Source organism: Clupea harengus, chromosome 23, assembly GCF_900700415.2.
Source record: "Clupea harengus chromosome 23, Ch_v2.0.2, whole genome shotgun sequence".
Classification (NCBI taxonomy): domain Eukaryota; kingdom Metazoa; phylum Chordata; class Actinopteri; order Clupeiformes; family Clupeidae; genus Clupea; species Clupea harengus.
This window is the reverse complement of record NC_045174.1, coordinates 2375579-2395578: the sequence shown is the minus strand read 5'-3', so window position 1 is coordinate 2395578 and position 20000 is coordinate 2375579. Positions and strand designations below refer to the sequence as shown.

General features: G+C 44.5%; 1 protein-coding gene across 5 annotated transcripts in view; it reads left to right on the top strand.

Moving 5' to 3' along the window:
• Window positions 1–20000, top strand: part of pcdh15b (protocadherin-related 15b) — a 220761-nt gene that overhangs the window by 161933 nt on the left and 38828 nt on the right. For all 5 annotated transcript variants that reach the window (XM_031560959.2, XM_031560956.1, XM_031560957.2 and 2 more), the window contains 3 exons: window positions 1620–1732; window positions 14594–14703; window positions 18714–18854. In XM_031560959.2, the coding sequence (XP_031416819.1) occupies window positions 1620–1732; window positions 14594–14703; window positions 18714–18854 (364 nt within the window). The remainder of the gene's footprint in view (window positions 1–1619; window positions 1733–14593; window positions 14704–18713; window positions 18855–20000) is intronic.

Below are 20000 nucleotides of genomic sequence, written 5' to 3'. Positions count from 1 at the left end.
GGCACTAGCCAGCTGTTTGTTTATGGGATTACTACGTGATTTTTTTTCTGCACGTTGGCTGAACTGAGTGATCAAAAGAGAGCTTTCTTTTCAGCCTCCGCAAATTGTAGACCAGGTAGCTCGCTAGACAGCAACTTGAATAAACCAAGCTTACCGATTTGGTTACAGCAGATGTCAAGACATTCCATCCGTTGACTTTATTTGTCCGTACAGCGATACAAATAATTCAGCAGAGGAATCCCCCTCATCCCCTTCGGGAAAATTGCACCCTTTGTATCTCTACATCCAATAATCTGAGATGTAGTACAGGCAGGTGAAGTTGAATATACTTAGGTAGAGTTAAACAGAAAGGATAGTGCTATGGCTGAATTCTGTTTGAGAGAGACAGTATCTCTTAGTATCATGTAGTACCATGCAAACGGTTTAGGCACTCGTGAGGATGCTTTCAAAAATATTGACTTATCAAAACATAATTTAAGATACTTGTGAGGCAGGATGTTTCAAGCATTTCGGAGGACTTGGCACGGTTCTTTGGTGGATTTAGACTGTCTTGATTCTTTCTGTCTCTTCATGTAATTCCAATAGTGAAGTGGTTCAACTTGTCACAGGTTGGATAAATGCACTGTAGATCTACTAAAGGATTTTAGCTCAGGAGCCCACCAGAGATGTTGAAAATCTCCATACAGAGCACAGATATCGTTATGAACATGTTATGTGTTATCAGCATGGTTATGTGGGTGTTATCAACATGTTATTATTGTTATAATTGTATCCATCAATGGTCACTGGCCTTAGGAGGTTAACTTTGGCTGATTTTCCTTACTCACTCACTTATGATTCATATTCGTTTGACATTTTATCGCAATAAAGATAATATTGCTAATTGTAGTGGAACTTTATGTAAATGTATATACATGTTTATAAACATTCCTAACTTTGGAAGTAATCTAATCATCTTATGATGCTTAAGCACTTGAAAATAGCTGGTTTCTGTCAGTTCTGAGCAGATGGCCTTTTGGTTTTTCAATCTGCAAGGTTGTCTGTTCATTTGTTACATACTTTCTTTAACGACATATAAATGCAGAGGGAAAACTCATGGGAACGTTTTTTCCAAAAAAACTGTCTTTGTTTTCACAAATGTTTAGTGAAGCAACTGAAGTGTCTGAAACTTGTGCACAGTACTGTACACAAATACATACAGACACAGACACACACACTCTCAAAGGTCGTCCGTCCGTGTGTGTGTGTGTGTGTGTGTGTGTGTGTGTGTGTGTGTGTGTGTTTGTGTGTTCGTGGTGTTTAGCCGGCTCTCTCAAAGCAAGAGCAAAGCAAGGATCAATACCCTCTCTGACATGTTGTGATTACTCACACAGTAACAAAGCAAAGCAAAACAAGAACCTCTAATGCCTGTGTGTATGTATGTGTGTAAGTCTGTGTATGTCTGTGTGTGTGTAAGTGTGTGTGTGTGTGTGTAAGTGCGTGCCTGTATCCCCGGCGTGGGTGTTTCCATGTTTTCTTTCCCTCTCGCTCTCTGAATGGTCTTTTCACATCTGTACCCGGCGCAGTGGTCCCATTGATTTCTCCCCCCTCTGTCCCTCTCTCTCTCTGTCTCCGTATAGCTGGTGGTTATTGCCTATGACGGCGGGGAGCCGGCCAAGCTCAATAAGACCCTGGTGGAAATCACCGTCCTTCAACCCTCTGTAATACCAATCTTCACCCAGGAGGAATACAGGTAAAAAATCCCCCCCCCCTCACTCACTCACTCACCACATGTTCTCTTAAGCCGACGGCTCAAAGTATGATTTTGTTAAACCCCCAAGGATGCACTGGCATGTTTGAAGAGATGTCGAACAGCTGGCTGAGATTGGTAAAGTGGGAGTTCTTACCAGGAAGTGGGGTTGATGTTTGAGGTGGCGGCTAAGTGAAGTGGGTTTTTAGCGTGAGGCACAGTGACAGTGGAAATAGCGAGTGGATCTTACAAGTCTATTTGTTTGTTTATTTGGGTTTGCCACGGTTGGCACCAGTGGGGCGCATATTTAGAAGTGTACACGTTTTTATTTTTTGTTGGGTGGAGAATGTTTTTTATTTTTTTTTTTTATTTGCAGAAACTCTTGTCAAAGATTAAAAGGGTCCACAGTCTTCAGAGTGGCAATGAGAGGAAGAATATATTTTCACTGAGGACTGTGGCTACATGAAACTGTCAGCTGAGGCTCTTGCAGTTTCTTTTAATTGAAAGTTCATGAATATGTATTTTAGCTGGGAGCCACTTTATGTGCATTCACAAATGTACTGTACAGCACAATAATTTTTTTCTCAAAGGGCAGAGAGCTCTCTCTCTTTTTCTCTCTCTGAATCAATTCCATCACTTTTATTAAATTACATGTTTAATGTATTCGACACTGAGGGTAATCAATCTTTTTCTAACAGCTTGGTCTATGAATAAGCACTGATTCACTAGTGCCGGCTCTCTAAGTGCCATTAATTGAAAGGGAAAAGCTGAGAGGAAGAGGGGGAAACTATTTCAACGAACTTCCTTTTCTTTTTGATCTTTTTGCAGTTTGATTTTGATTTGGGTTGTTCTGTGAACAATCAGGCATCTCAGCAGGTGAATAGCCGATAAGGTGCGTCACAAACACCCCACTTCCTCACTTTGTATTGTGTTTCCACTTCAAATAGGGGCCTTGAGAGGCTGAAAGAAAACACTTCAAAAGTTACTTTTCTCTCCGCCACGTACAAGCAGCAGCCACAAGCTCCATGTTAATGGAGGTACAAAAAAAATAATGTTTTGAAAATGAGTCCCGTATCGAGCATGGTTTGCATCAGTCGAGTCGAGGAAGGATCTTCACACATGGCGCTCAGGGGTAGAATTATCATTAGCATCGCAGGTCGTATTGTGTGATTGCAAAGACACTAAACTGATAATAACAAGAGCAGCTTTGAAGGTGTCGTAGATCATAGATCAACATCAGCTCAGCTTATTAATGATATCCTAAGGTTTTGAATGCTGTGTTTCTGAGGGGCCAAGTGAAAAGGCAGCATCATTCTCAAAGGCAAACATTGTTCGAAGACCTGTAGAATGTAACAAACCCTAGGGTAGAGGGCCACTAGGTAATGGAATGTAGGATAACATAGATTAGCATGTTCATTAAAACGGCAATATTTAATTTAACTCCACATAATCTGAGGTTGCAACAGGGTGTTCAGTCACTGAAGAATTGTCAGTAGAAGTCACACTATTTGGAAAGGGCAGTTTTCCAAACTCTGTGTTTGAGGTTGGAGAGCCACTGGACTTCAGGCTGCTCTTCATCTCCTCACTTCCCTCTCTTTGCCTGCCAGACATGCTCACATGGCAACCGTAACTACGGAGTCGGCGGGGGCTGTAGAAAAGGTCATCTTTCCATGCTGAATAACAAAACAAAACAAAACAAAAAAATGAAAACTCAAGATAGCCAACACGCCTGATGGGCTGTTCAAAGCGCAGGCATTTCCATGACAGACGAACAGAGAGGGCTCGCGAGATAAGCGATAAGGAAGTTAACGAGGGTGATAAAAGTTCCTGCTGATCCAGAAGAGAGCCGTTATGCAGATTAGAGTCTGCTGATGGAGAGCTTTGTGAAGTGGTCACAGGGCGGCTCAGATCCACACAGCCAGCCTCCGCATGAGCGAGCTGGTGCAGAATGGCAGTCATCACATCACCCATCGTCCACACTGTGGTTAGATGAGTCCCTTGTAGCATTTGAGAGACTTTGGATGTGTCCAAACAGGCGTCTGTGAACAAAAGAGCATTCATTTGTTCATTTGTTCATTTGTTCGTTCATTCATTCATTCATTCATTCATTCATTCATTCATTCTTTCATTCGTTTATTTTTTCATCCATCCATTCATTCATACTTCCTCTTCCCCTCCCTCAAGACTATAACCCATCGCAAAAAAAATCTGCTTTCCCATGCTGTTTCCGCCCGAGCTGATTTGGTAGAAAGCTTCGTTTAACTGAAGACGCTCTCACTAAATCTGGCCAGCCCTGCCGTGGGAGACGTTGGCGTACGGCAATCACACTTGGCATTTTTCCGCTGACTCCCGTAGATGTTTATGTCCTGTTTGCCGTCTCCCTCCTCCATTTCCCTGCTCATCTCCTCGCTACATCAGTAAACATGACAGAAGTTGATTTTCTGATTTTCTGTACGGTGCAGACAAAACCCAGCCATTTCCAGCATTTATTTTTTTCCTTTTAAAGAAGATGCTGTGGCTTTGAAGGTGTTTGTTTATGTTGCTGTTGACTTGATGTCATGGAGCCCTAATTTCATAGGGCAATGAGCACTGCAGTAACCGGGCAGTGAGAATAGGCCATAATTCCACAATGATTATTGAACTTAGTAGCGTTCACGCAGATCTCAGTAATTGTTCTACAATGGAATAAACCACACATTTCCAGTTGTGAAAGAAACTTGCGTTTTACACAACAGGAGATGGAGATTCTTGTGCGGGAGATCTGTCCGACATGAAATCAATGTTTGGGACCGCCAAGAGGCAGAAGAAGAAATTCATTTAAATCAAATCCTCTCTCTGGATAAAATGCGTGGTTTGCCCAGATATCATCTTCTTGTCAGTGCCTCTGACATGTTTTGCTCTCCACTATCCATGCCAAAATAGTGTAAAACACAACATGCCACGAAGAAGGCACTGACTTTCTGAGGGCTATACTGTTACGTGCCTCCTGGCCCGTTCATGCATCTGAAAGAGTGCTAGCCAACACATGAGTCACCATATGTGCCACAGATCTCTTGAACATCACAGTCACAGAAATGCTTATGAGGAATATTTTTTATATCTGTTTCAGTTAATCGATGATTCATTATATAAATAATATACAACTGCATGGATATATATGTAGTTGTAGTGCATTGTAGTAACATTTAGAGTAACATTACAGAGGTTGACTTTAAATGAGAGTTGGTCGTCTGTGCTTTCACCGAAACAGTGTTGATTTCAAGTTAATTTATACATGAAACTCCCACATCTGTCCACGAACACACCCCATCATTACGCAGACCCACCCATGCTTGTATTTATTGTGTTCTTGCTTGATGGAGATCATTTCAACACTGTTAATGACTATAATAATCAAGTGTCTTGTATTATTAATTACCTTATATGAATCATGTACTTATGTAAGCAGGAACATCTGTGTTTCTGCGTGTGTGTAAACTTAGAATATTAGGTGCCACTTAGTCTGCATTTGTACAAGAGCATGTTTAGACCAGAGGTGATAAGCTTCTTCCGACCTTGTGCAAAACTTCCATCCTTGCCTCTGACGTCAGAGATCCACCACGTGGTTATCCCTGCTGAACGCTAAACTTCTGTCTATATAAACCTTGTGCGATGTGTTTATCAGGGCTTCACTTTCAGCCTTGTGCTGGGAGTGAGCCCGATTGCAATTGTTATTGTTTGTCTAATAAATATACTTACTATATATACTTATATAATAAATATACTTACTATATGCAGCTCCGGAGTCCTGAGGTAACTAGGGTGAATTTTCACCTAACATTGAATGCGTTATGCAAACAGCAAAACGATTTGGCCAAGGTATTAAATTAGCCTTAGGTCGTGCGCTGCTTGCTTTGTGTGTTGCCAAAACCGCATTGCCTATCAATGAAATTAGGGCCCTTGAAGTTTGACTAGTAATTTTAATCTTTCTTTGTGTTTCGGTAGCTGTGTGTCAAGGTTGAACCTGGGAAGAAAAACAATTATCAGGACTCCTGTTTATGGTTGTTCTGCAATTTCTTTCCCTTGTTCTTTGTCCTCTTCAAATTGGTTTTCTGAGATTCTCTGAAAAGATACAGATAATTGTTTACAAACTAAAGCACCTTTCCTTTAAGTATACACCTGATATACAGAAGTACCATGATTAGCGGCCAATCCCATTACTTTCAACTTCATGAAGTTGCCAGTGACTCATGCAAGTAATAATCGGATGATTTGGCCTAAATGGTTACAGAAGAGTAAGGGTGATGATTGCACAACAGGTGGCCCCAAAGGACCCCTTGTTGCAGCCTGATTTTCTGGTTGATTTTTAGAGGTGTGTGTGTGTGTGTGTGTGTGTGTGTGTGTGTGTGTGTGTGTGTGTGTGTGTGTACTGTGCTATTTGGACTGATAATGTGACCCCTCCTCTCAGTGCCACCCCTTTTCCCAGACCTCCACTGAACTGTCTCATGATGCAAGATCTTAAGGCCCGTCACACCATAACGTTCTGGTCAACGTTCTATGACGTTAGAGGAAACGTTGGTAATTGTCCATGGTCGCTGGTATAGCGCAGGAAGAGCATTGTTTTACTGACACACACACACACTCAAACTCACTCAACCGCCCACTCTCTCATTAACTATTTGTTTTACTGACACACACACTCAAACTCACTCTATCTCTCCCTCTCTCCTAAAAGAGATACATCCCTAGACAGCCACTCTCTCAAGAGTCATCTGGGTCTTTTCCTTCCCAAGGCCAGCGATTAGATGCCACATTATCATGCCAGGCTGCATGCAGCAGCAGCAGCAGCAAACCCTCAAAGGTATATCACCGGGAGAAAAGTCCGCTCTGAAATCCCAGTCTGAAGGAAGAGTCCCTCGTGCTGCCCCAGCACCGTCATGTCCGAGGGCCCTCCGGCACTCATCCAGAGTGGCCGCCACTTGAGCAGTGAGGGCACGTCGCTTTGTTTTGGTGTTGTCATTTTTCCGTTGTGTTGCTCTATTACTCCTGCAATGTCACTCTTAGCTTGTGTAGCGTGAGCCGGACACATTGTTTAAATGCCATCCGTCATGCTGTAATGCCTCCCCAATGGTCAGGCCTAATTAGCCTCCCAACAGGATCCCACTCCTGTTCCCCTGGCCCTCCCTGGCACTCACACACACACACTCACACACTCACACACTCACACACTCACACACTCACACACACACACACACACACACACACACACACACACACACACACACTCACACACTCACACACACACACACACACACACACACACACACACACACACACACACTCTTACTCACTCTCACATTGAGAGACGCATCTCTGCCAATCTCTCTCAAATACGTACACACACACACATACAGACACAACACGTACACACACACAATATCTCTCTCGCTCTCTCTCTCTCACACACACACCCACACACTGTGCGCTGTAATTAGAGGACTGGGACACCCTACCCTGGGTTGTGTGTGTGTGTGTGGTGAGTGTGTGTGTTTTTTTTGGGGGGCGGTGCTTCTGTAGAGCCACCTGCTGGATTAATATGCGTCGCCCCCAGCAGTAACTGAGTCCACAGCAGGGGGTCAGAAAAACAAACAGTCTATTAGCATATCATTGCTTATTAAAGCCTTTAAACATGGCTCCTCCACCCCTCCACCCACCCACACCACATCAGATAAGCAGAACAGAGAAGATGAAAGCCGTGGTCAGAAGAGAATTAAGATGTCGGACAGGAGAGCAAGGCCAACAAACTGCTGTTTACAGGACTAATGGAACATACTGAACACTTGACAGAGACAAGTGTAGTTGGGATCCTTGTTTCAGAAACGAATAAAGATTCACATCACAGTATTTAACCCCCTCCCCCACAGCACAGAGCATGCATTCTTTTTGAATGGATAGGGCCCACAGGTATCTGTAACTGTGGTATGAATAGCTCACCTTAAGAAGTTACAAATGAGTCTTAGAAAAGATTGACATCTACCATGGCTTCTTAAATGTTGCCTGGTACAGTTCCTCATTCCTCATTCCCAGGATGTTACACCACCTGTGAAGTTTTAAGTTAATAGGAACGTGATTAGCATGTTACAGGTGTTACACCACCTGTGAAGTCTTAAGTTAATAGGAACGTGATTAGCATGTTACAGGTGTTACACTACCTGTGAAGTCTTAAGTTAATAGGAACGTGATTATTTGCAGTATGCAGTGGCTAGTTATGTTACCACAAGGTGTTTAATTGCTGTTCAGTGCCAGTCATTACCCTGCTTTGAAAGTTTCAGCTCAGAGAAGTTTTAAAGAAGTACTGTGTTTGAGCAGCTGGCTGGATCTGTTGGAAGTGAAATATGTGGGCACTCATACACCTCTTACGTCATCCGTTTCACCCCAGGCACCACTGGCTGTGGCACTCAAACACCAGGTTGCATAGGAGTTTGATGAAGTCTGATAAAATATGGAGCTCTCACAGCCCAGTGACTCACAAAGGCCATCAAATATTAACAGCTATGTTAAAAAAGCAGTCGTAACAAGCGCCCAGACGCTTATTCTTCTAAAAAGAAGAGAGCTTTCAAGGTTACCCCTTCCAATGAATCAAGGCACGTCACAAGAAGAAAATAAAAACAACCTTATTGATGACAGGATGTCTGCAGTGCACACCAAAAATCTGGGGTCTCACTTACTTGTATTACCCCTCGAGATCTTGATGCAAAAGAGTTTTCCTGGCAGGAAGCGGCGGTGCTCAGTAGCGCAGACGTCAGGGGGGGATTGCGGAGCCTCGCGCATCTCCACGTCTCTAATTAGTCTGGACTCCATCAGCCAGGCGGCATTCCCAGAGGCTCCCACAGCGCTCCATATAGCGGCTCGGCTCGGGTCGGCCCGCCACCGGGCCAGATCTCAGCCGGAGCAGGCAGCTGCTGTCTGAAGTGCTGCTTTGTTTTGCTGCCAAACGGTCGACCCCGGCCACGAGGCTCAGTGCGCAGACTTCTGATGTAAGAAAGAGTGATTATCCCGGCACACATCCTCTCTCTCCCTCTCTCTCTCTTCTTTCATGCCCCCCTCTCCCACCCCCATCCCAGACTAACGATTAAACTCCCAGCCAGAAGCCTGATGAGACCCCAGCAGATCCCACTCTTTGCCTCCACGGCCTCCATTCCCCTCTCTGGGGCTTTTCCGTGGCGTGTCCGACGTCTCAATCAAGTCCTCGCTGCTGATCGGGGCTGCTTCCTCTGTTGCCTTGCACTGCGGTTTTGGCGCAGTGGCATTGTCACTGTGAAATATTGATGTCGCCTTAAATAATGTAGCGCTTATATCTGGCTAATCTGGGTTCGAGTAGCCCCCCCCCACCCCCTCTGAGATTAATGGGAAAGGGGGAAAAAACATCAGAGGGAGAAACGGGAGCGAGCAAGATCCTCAATCGCGAGGTAGAGGATTGTTTTGTGATTTTCTTTCATGTTTTCTGGTGGTGTTTCTTTTTTTGGACCTCTCATTGTTCACAGCGTGTTGCCTTTACTGTAACTTATCATGCTGTTATCATATAGAAACTCGCCTAATGGATTTTTCTTTTTCATTATAATTCAGCTGTTGATTCAATACCTTAAAAACACCCAGTTCTGGTGTAATAATGCCATTGTATCAACCGTCTGGTGAAATAAAGGACTTTGCTACTGTTTGCTAGGGTTCTAGTTAGTTGACTTTTGAGTGGCTTTGTCCACTATCAGGTTAGGTATGTGTTTCATTGTTTTGCCCTCATCTGATCCTGTAGTCATACCTACGAGAAAAAGAAGGAAAGAAGAGACCAATCACCCAATCCACTCTTCATCACAGCCCTAAGGCCCAGGGAGAATCAGGTCCAATCTCCGAGTCAGAACCGCTCAGCCAATACTTTACATTATCGCTCTTCAATGCATACATAATGCATGACACGCTCTGTCATGCCTTCCTGCAGGCGGAGAAATGTGTGCCTAGTTTTGTTTTGTGTGTGTATGTGTGTATGGTGCTGTTTGCGTTTGTTTGTGTGTGTGTGTGTCTGTGTGTGTGTGTGTGTGTCTGTGTGTGTGTATCTGTGTGTGTGAGCTTTTGTGTGTGTGTATGTGTGTGAGTGTGTGTGTGTGTGTGTGTGTGTGTCTGTGTGTGTGTGTGTGTATCTGTGTGTGAGTGTGTGTGTGTGTGTGTGTGTGTCTGTGTCTGCAGACGCCCCCCCACCTCTTGGGTTCAGGAGCGTACTTGTTGACCTTTCTCTCTTGTTTGCGAAGGACACGCTCAGTGTGGTACCTGGTTGGCAGCGGTAGTGATCCCAAACAGTTTGAAAAGGTCAGCTCGTAATCCGCAAGCAAAACCTTTAAAACATTCCAAAAGGCTTTTAGCGCGGTCTGGGGGAAAAAAACCGAATAAGAAACAAACCGTCTGTGTGGTGGTTCCTAGACAAAATAACTGTGGCCAAGTATGTGTGCCACACTACCCACTGAGACACAAAAGGCATAAGCACACACACACACACACACACACACACACATACACTTACACACACACATACACACACACACACACACACACACACACACACACACACACACACATACAGTATATATATACACACACACACACACACACACACACATACACATACACACATATATAAACACACATACACACATATATATACACACACACATATAAACACACACACACACACATACACACATATATATACACACACACAGACACATACACACATACGCACGCTCATATACACGCACACTCAGAGAGAGGCAGACAGTCACACAGACAGACACGCACACACCCCCACAAACTCACCGTTAACACACACACATGTTGGATATCAAAAGCATATATATATAATTTCAAAATTAATTTCCGTTTACCATGTTATCTCCACTCCCTCCGGAATCACAGGATTACGTTGTAATGTGTTGCGGACGGAACCCGAGGTCTCATTAGGTTTTGGTCGTGGTGAATTAGCACGCTGTTTTTTTGGCAATTACTGTAAGCAAACCACCTGAAAGGGCAGCACAGACATTTAATCAAAACTCCTGCCGGTGCCAGCTGGCGTTCGACCTTACCCTCTCCCACGTCAACGTCTGACAGCTGCACAACAGTGGCCCTGTCAATAATACACCCAACATATATAGGTATATATGAAGATATACTCCACTCTGTGGGGTATGATATTGTTTTGTCAGCTTAGACGGCGTTAAGATGCCTCAAGCTGCTCGGGAGAGGAGCTTTGGCCTGGTTCCTGGTTTGGTTCATTAAAAGAGGAGGATTTCAAGCAGTGCCGAGTCCCACCTCCTGAGGAGTTTTTTTGTTTGTTGTTGGCGTTGTCCTATATCTCCTGCTGGAACGCTTTCATTTGATTATTTGCTGCCGTGTTTTATATTCTAGCTGACAGATGTGGTGCTGTTGTCACGACATTTGCTTGGCCTTGGCGTCTGGAAATGATGTCAGCCAAGTCATGTTGCTGTTTCAGATGATGCTGCTGGAACTGAGATTGAATGTCATGATACCCCAATTGTTTTATTAGCCTGAGTTGATGCTCTTCCAGTTGTGATATACTTTTTCAAATGTCTCGTTTCCTTTTACCATCCTTTTAACCGAACACATTTCCCTCTGAAATAACTGAACTGTTTCCAGGATAGGTCCTGTGTTCGCAGTCATGTTTAGTTATATATATTTTTTGCACAACGGTGTCTTCAACAAGTTTAACAACGCAATGGTGCTTCTCCTGATCAGCTCAGATTCATGATGTATGGGTTACTAATGCATGACACACATTTGGGGGTCACCTAAAGGTTACAGATGGGTAGGATAAGGTCTTGTGTCAGCCATGGCATTTTGTTTCGTTCTTTCTGGCATGACAGTCTTAAGTCACATAAAGGTCGTGCCAGGGCCGATTCCGGTCTTGTCTCACGCCCTGCACCCCAAAGTTACACAGTGCAATACCAGGCACACCAGGCGTGTCATGGCAGCCATTCTCCGTATTACAAGTCAGAGTACCACCAAAATGATGTTGAAGCTGTTATTTTAGGGTAAATGTTGTAAATGTTAATGTTGTTCAGGAGCATAAATGTTGTTCAGGAGCAGGATCCGGTCTGGTTTAGGATTGCCCTCCCCATCATCTGTACCCTGATGAAGAGGCAGCGCTGGGCCTCTCTCTCGCTCCCTCTCCCTCCCTGAGCCTCAGATTAATGTTGCCGTGGAGCTGGCCAGGGTCCTGAAATTGAGGGAGCGGATGACGGTGCCGAGCTCAGGGCTCAATGGACCTCATTAGACGCCCTATGCTCACGGCGCTAGCACACTCACTCTGTGTGTGTGTGTGTGTGTGGGTGTGTGTGTGTGTGTGTGCATGTGTGTGTGCGTGTTACCAAGAGTGTTTGCGTTAGGAGTCTTATCTGCACATGCACAGTTCGTCAACTTGTGCCAGCCATGAGAGTGGGCGAGTTTTAGGGGGGACATTTAGAGTGTGTGCGTGTGTGTGCGTGTGTGTGTGTGTGTGTGTGTGTGTGTGTGTGTGTGTGTGTGTGTGTGTGTGTGTGTGTGTGTGTGTGCGCTTCGAGGGGAGATTACCAGTGTGAATGAGCAGAAGAAAAACACGTCCCAGCCTCTCCATTTTTCACCACCTCCTCTTGCATAGCCAAAACCTGAAGTGAGTCAACCAGCACAGTAGCATTTCAACACACCCACACACACACACACACACACACACACACACACACACACACACACACTCACTGTATGTGATGTAGCATCGATCTAATACAACATTCATTCATTGACACAGTGTATGTCTTATACGAGTTTGTGCTGTTACAAGACATACTGCACATACACACACACACTGTAAACCTAAATGTAAAAGCAGTATGTCTTGTAACAGCACAAACTCGTATAAGACATACACTGTCTCAATGAATGAATGTTGTATTAGATCCATGCTACATCACATACAGTGTGTGTGTGTGTGTGTGTGTGTGTGTGTGTGTGTGTGTGTGTGTGTGTGTGTGTGTGTGTGTGTGTGTGTATGTGCAGTATGTCTTGTAACAGCACAAACTCGTATAAAACATACACTGTCTCAATGAATGAATGTTGTATTAGATCCATGCTACATCACATACAGTGACTGTTTGTGTGTGGTGGTTCTTCCTGAGATGCGTGAAGATGACCTCTGACCTCAGCTCAGAATGTGATTTTGTTGTCCCGTGTCCTTGATGTTTCCCTCCTTCCCTCTATGCATTGTGCCGCCTCCCCACTCAACCACAACAAAGTCAGAAGCGGCAACAATTTGCCTTTACCTTCAATCCAATCCACCGCAAACGCGTGATCATCCAGCACCAATGCTCCACCCTCCACACAAAAAAGGTCACGGCCATGGTACTTGGAACTACACCGTCGGCCGCTGAGAGCGCCATCTCACAGAAGTGCTATGCCCAGTCTCTGCATGCACTGCAGGCATCAGATTGTAACTAACTATTTTTTCCTCAAGGCCATTGATTCATTTTGTTCGTCATTTTTATTACAGGCCTGTAGTCGACGCAAAACAGGGGTAAGCAGAGACTCCAGATTAAATTACTGACTTTTTTTGTAATTTCTCCTAATGAAATCATCTCCAAACCCCCCTCGTATAGATGTTCGATGTTGGTGCCAAACGTGGAAAAAAGTAGGCTGAATTGCCATTTGGCAGCCTAGCGTTGTGTCTCCTGCCAGAACCTCCCGTTGACTCTATCATTCTGCTGGGTTGTGTCGTGATAAAAGGCGTTTATAAAGAACGGTGCTGACCTCCTCCGCATCTCGGGATATTAGACCCACGTCCTGCTCCTTACCGCTCGGTGTTACATATACCCACTGCTCAGGTGGTGTTGACGCTTATCAATCTGGGCATGAAGGGGAGGGTGGGGAGTTCCTCTCATACCAGAGGGACTAATATTATGCAATAGCAATGCAAACCGTTTCCTCCCTGCCACTGCATGGCTCTCTGTGTGGTCTTTGCATCAGTCAGTGTAGCTGTTTGAGCCAGAAGCGTGTGTGTAAGCAGCATGTCAGGGTGCTGAGGCTGGAGGAATCCTCCTCCTTGTTGGAGTGTCCACTGCACAGGGTGCTGAAGTTCGTCTCAGCCAGAGTCTCTAGGTGCGAGAGAGAGATTCCTCTTACTCTGTAGGAAAAGTTTTTTTTTGGATGTCAAGGTTTCTTTGTTGTCATCATACAAGATCTCCTAAATGTTCTCCTTAAGCAGTTTTGTCCGGTCTTTATGTTTGCTCCCGGGAGTCAGTGTCAGTGTTGCTGTTTGCACCAGCAGCATGGGGAAGCAGCATAGCACACATGCTCCAAGCCCAACTTTACACTCTAGTCTGTTTTTGTCACCCTGCCACAGGTCAACATGGCAGATATTCTGTGCTGCAAAAGTGCTTACATCTCCTCTTAAATTGGGTTGGAATTGTGACATAAAGTAAAATATATCTAACATATTAATGATCTGTGTAATAGCACCTAACTTTTGCTGTCCTAATGCAGCATATGTACATGCCGAGTATGAATACGCTTGGACTCATTGTTACTGAATCTCCTCCACTGTGCTGTAGTGTACGGGGTTGGAATAGTTTATTTACAAAGTAAGAGTAGCACGGTTATATCAAGTGTGACAAAGTATCCACACCATTTAAGTTTCTCTTTGAGTTGGCCTTTATAAAGCCAAAAAATACCCTTCAAACTACAGAGTGATTGTGCTAAATTAATATAAATTGTGTCAACACCATTTGTAAGACGGTATGCTGAGACTTTATTTTTGGTTTGACTTTCTCTCCTTGTTCTTTTTGTCCCTGCCAGGTTTCCTCCCGTGAGTGAGAAAGCCCCCATCGGGAAGGTGGTGGGGGTCATACTGGCTGCAGCCATCAACCAGACAATCGTCTACTCCATTGTTGAGGGCAATGAAAGAGGTGAGTGCATACACACACACACACACACACACACTACACACGCACACACACATGCACACACACACTACACACACTACACACGCACACACACACTACACACACTACACACGCACACGCACATGCACACACACACACAAACAAACAATACACACACACACACACACACACACACACACACACACACTCACACACACACACACATACACACAGACACTTCACACACACACACACACACACACACACACACGCACACGCACATGCACACACACACACACACACACACACACACACACACATACACACACACACACACACGCACTACACACACACACACACACAGGTCCACCCACACAAGCACACACTCTCAGTACATATTCATAATCACACCTACACACGTGTTCTAAGCAGCTTCAGCCTGCAGTTCACACCACGCACAGCCTCTGCATATGGTTTTTGATATGACCCAGAATGTAACAACAGTTGAACCTGAAATGAAAGTCTTTTGCCATGGCCATTCACACAGTGATTTTGCTCATCGTGGTGCTTGACCTTGTTGCCTTGGAAATCAGGACTTTTAGTTGTACCATGACAATATCCACCAACAGGGGGAAGTTTCTTCTGCCTTTCAGGGCATGCTGTACCCCATTATCTGCCCCAGAACATGCCCCTATACTGCATGAAAAGATCCATAATGTGTTATTCTGCATTCACACACCTTTTGTCAAGTGGACCATTGTCACAGAGTGCAGCTTTACTGTTTTGCACGAACACTGGCATCTCTACATTTTTCAAAACACACACACAAACACACACACACAAACACACACACACACAAACACAAACACACACACACACACACACACACACACAAACACACACACACACACACACACACACACACAAACATTTTGTTGCCTCAACTGCCATCTGCTGTCACACGAACACTCTTTATTTCAGATGCATTCATTTCTTTTCCTCTGCTTTCACATTGGACCCATCATGCTCTTGTAGTGTTTGTGCTGATAAAGCCTTCCATTGGACCCATCATGCTCTTGTAGTGTTTGTGCTGATAAAGCCTTCCATTGGACCCATCATGCTCTTGTAGTGTTTGTGCTGATAAAGCCTTCCATTGGACCCATCATGCTCTTGTAGTGTTTGTGCTGATAAAGCCTTCCATTGGACCCATCATGCTCTTGTAGTGTTTGTGCTGATAAAGCCTTCCATTGGACCCATCATGCTCTTGTAGTGTTTGTGCTGATAAAGCCTTCCATTGGACCCATCATGCTCTTGTAGTGCTTTGTGCTGATAAAGCCTTCCATTGGACCCATCATGCTTCTGTAGTGCTTTGTGCAGATAAAGCCTTCCATTGCAAATGTCCCTAGACTGCAGGTCTGCACTCACAAACTGAAATGCACATATAACTACATGTGAAAACCTTGAAGGTCACAGTTACACTTTGAAAATGCACGATGCTTACAGGGAGCTTCTGGAGAGAAGAAAAACAGAAAGAACTGAAGTTAGTCTTTGGTCCAATCAGGAGCAAGAGGAATCTGTATCATCACACGCCTCACTTCTGTTTGAGCTTCCGCTGCTGAAATAATGAGGATGCTTAAGGCAGGAGTGACCCCCACTGTATAGTTTTATGTCAGAAACATCAGACATGCTGTGGTCCATTTGATGCCTATAAGTAGGTTACATGAACTGAAACTGAGATGAGCATATGCTTGAGAAGGCCTGCACTGAAGGGTCTGAGGGCTGAGGTTTAGAAAGAGTGAGTGACTGAGTGACTGAGTGACTGAGTTTGACTGAAGTGGGTTTTGGTGTAGTGCCCGGCGAAAAGAAAGAGGATCTTCGCAGTGCAGTTTTGAGGTATCGGCAGCAGCATGGATAACAAAGGAAACTCATAAATGTAGTAGAGAGAATGTTTGCCAGGGTCTAACTGATCAGACTGTATGATAATGCAGCGATGGACATGAGGGGAGGGAGACATCATGGTTTTTTTGGACAGGAAAAAGAACAGTATGTTATGTCACTTCCTGCTAACCTTACCATGCACTACACACAGGCCATTGCTGACAACCCCCTCTTTGGCCTTTCTGGAGACCTTTATTGATTCCACCAAAATCCTTCAGCACTCTTCCTAAATCTCTTTACCTGAGGGATGCACAAGACAGGCATGGAGGGATGTGAGCTGTGTCGGGGAAATCAAACAAACGTTGGCCTTGTGTCACACTTCCAATGTCAGGTCAGACAACAAGAGCCGCCGCCACTGCAGGCACGCACGGATGAAACAGCTCGTGCTCCTTCATCACGGGGACAGCCTTGAGGTCTGAGAGCATCAAAAGTCACTACCCAGGGAAGGCTCCAGAGCAAGCCTGGCACCTATTCAAAACAGTCTTCATTCATAGGCTGTCGCTTGTCGAGTGGAAAATAGGATACAGATTGCTACAGGGTTTCAAAACATTACCTTTAACAGCATAAATATTGCATTTCTGTGGTCTAAATATGCTTAACACTGTAACCCGGCAACCCCCCTACAGTCCGACTCTATCAACAGTGCTAATTGCATGGGTTTGTTCTGGTGAAGGGCCTGCTCCAGAGGTCACCAGTCACCAGTCAGGCAGTGTCACCAAGCTCCATGTGAGAGTCAGCAGGAGCTGCTTGTCAAGAATTGTCTGGCCGCAAGACATAACATTAAAAGGCCTGTTTTCTTTGCAGAGTATTGCACAGACTGTGTGTTTGTAATGGTGTGTGTGCATGTGTGTGTGTGTGTGTGTGTGTGTGTGTGTGTGTGTGTGTGTGTGTGTGTGTGTGTGTGTGACCATGTTTTAAGCAGGAGTGTGCTTCAGCATTAGTACACACAGAAACACACCCACACACACACACTGATAATGACCACGGCACATAGCTGGGCAAAGGGGTGTGAAGACTGCACCAGCGGCAGCAGCAGGACGCTCACATCAGGCCCCATCTGGCACGTCCCTTCATCTGGCATGAAGAAGAGCCAATCGAGTTGGAGGCGTTTGCTCTCATTAGGCAGACTGGTGGAGCCGGGAGGAAGACAAGGAGGAGGAGGAGGAGGAGGAGGAGAGCTCTGCTTTCTCGAGCACAACCGTGGCGGTGGATCTCTCACACTCGTGTCATCTGGAGTCATTACGGATGGTTAAAGAGGGCCTGCTTAAAGCCTGTTTAATGTGGAAGGGCTTCTGTTCACTCTTTCCCTTGTTAGACGTCTGTCTCTGTCTGTCTATCTATCTGTCTGTCTATCTATCTATCTATCTATCTGTCTGTCTATCTATCTGTCTATCTATCTATCTCTGTCTCTCTATCTATCTGTCTATCTATCTATCTGTCTATCTGTCTATCTATCTATCTATCTATCTATCTGTCTGTCTCTGTCTATCTATCTGTCTATATCTATCTATCTGTCTATCTATCTATCTATCTATCTGTCTGTCTCTGTCTATCTATCTGTCTATCTATCTATCTGTCTATCTATCTGTCTATCTATCTATCTATCTATCTGTCTCTATCTGTCTATCTATCTGTCTATCAATCTATCTGTCTATCTATCTATCTATCTATCTGTCTATATCTATCTGTCTATCTATCTGTCTATCTATCTATCTATCTGTCTATATATATCTATCTGTCTATCTATCTATCTGTCTATATCTATCTATCTGTCTATGTTGTTTCTCCCTCTCTCTGCATCTAACTCTTCATCTCTATGACTATCTCTTCATCTCTTTCTCTCACCATCTCTCAAACCAAACCAAAGGACTTCTTTATGGATGTTAATGAAATCCTTGAGATCCAAGACATCACAGAACCAAAGAACAGTCAGTGGTTGAGAACAGCAGTGTTGGCGACATGGCAATTAAATACATTTCAGCAAGTGGTAAAAGTGAATTATTTCTCCTCCTGTTTCTCTCTCTCCCTCCCTCCCTCTCTCTATCTCCCTCTCTCTCCCTCTCTCTCTCTCTATATCTCTGTGTATCTCTCGCTAGGTGAATTTGCCTTGAACAACAACACAGGCGTGATCACCACAGCAAGGCAATTGGACTTTGAGACCAACAGCAGTTTCCTCCTGCGGGTGGAGGCTGACTCTCTGCGGGTTGTCTCATCAAACCTCCGCGCCCCGGCAAAGAGTAAGAACCACATACACACACACACACACACACACACACACACACACACACATCCGCATTACTAAACCCTGATACACGTGCAGACATCTGTTGTAACACACACGATATTCAGTGTACACACACACACACACACACACACACTTACAGACACATCGCTCCAATTAAAACTGACCCATTTGTAGACATAGAACTCTTAGGCTAAAAGCCTTGTGCAGATACTATTATTATTGATTTACTGACTGAAGAATGCTGTCTGTGTCTGCGTGTGGCCATGAGTGTGTGTGTGTGTGTGTGTGTGTGTGTGTGTGTGTTTGTGTGTCTAGCCGTGTCTGTGTGTTTTGTTAGTCTATACACTTGAAACATCTTGATAGATATTGACTCAGTCTCTCTGGACATCATGTCATTCAACAACAAAGATGACAAGGCTTTATTACATTTTAGTTGTCACTACATTCCTGTGTGTCGTGTTAAATCGAGTGTGTGTGACTGTCCAGGGCAGCCGTGTCTGAGTGAGTATGACATCTCCTCAGTGGCACTGACCTTCTGATTTATGTTCGGAGGAAAATACAGCAATAACCACATAAATATGAGGAAATTGACTTGGTTGTTGCTTTTTTTCACTGAGGCTCTGCTTCTTGTTATATATCGTACAAAATGAGTATGGAATCATTTGTTTTATGCACACAAACAAACACACACACACACACACACACCTTATCTCCCGCACCATGTAAACCACGTGTTGAAGTGAGAGAAAGTCAAAGCGAAGTGTCTCCACATTTGTCAGAGGACTCCCACCACGCAGTAGATTAAGGCCTCATTATGAGTGTGTGTATGTGTGAGAGAGAGATAGAGAGAGTGTGTGAGTGTGTGTGTGAGAGAGAGTGTCTCTGTGTGTTTGGGGGGATTTGTGATGCAGGGGAAGTAATACTGGTGGGGTTTAAGGGGGGGGGAGGCTGATGGCGCCTGTTGATTCATTTGACTGGTGTTCACAGAATACTGAGCAGCCCTCCTCCCTCTCACCATCACACAACAAACCAACACAGCTCATGTGGACAATTAAATACATTTAAGTGGCAAAATAGTTCACAAAAAAGATGGAAGGAGGTATCAAATATTTAGAATAAATTCTTTCTCTCTCTCTCT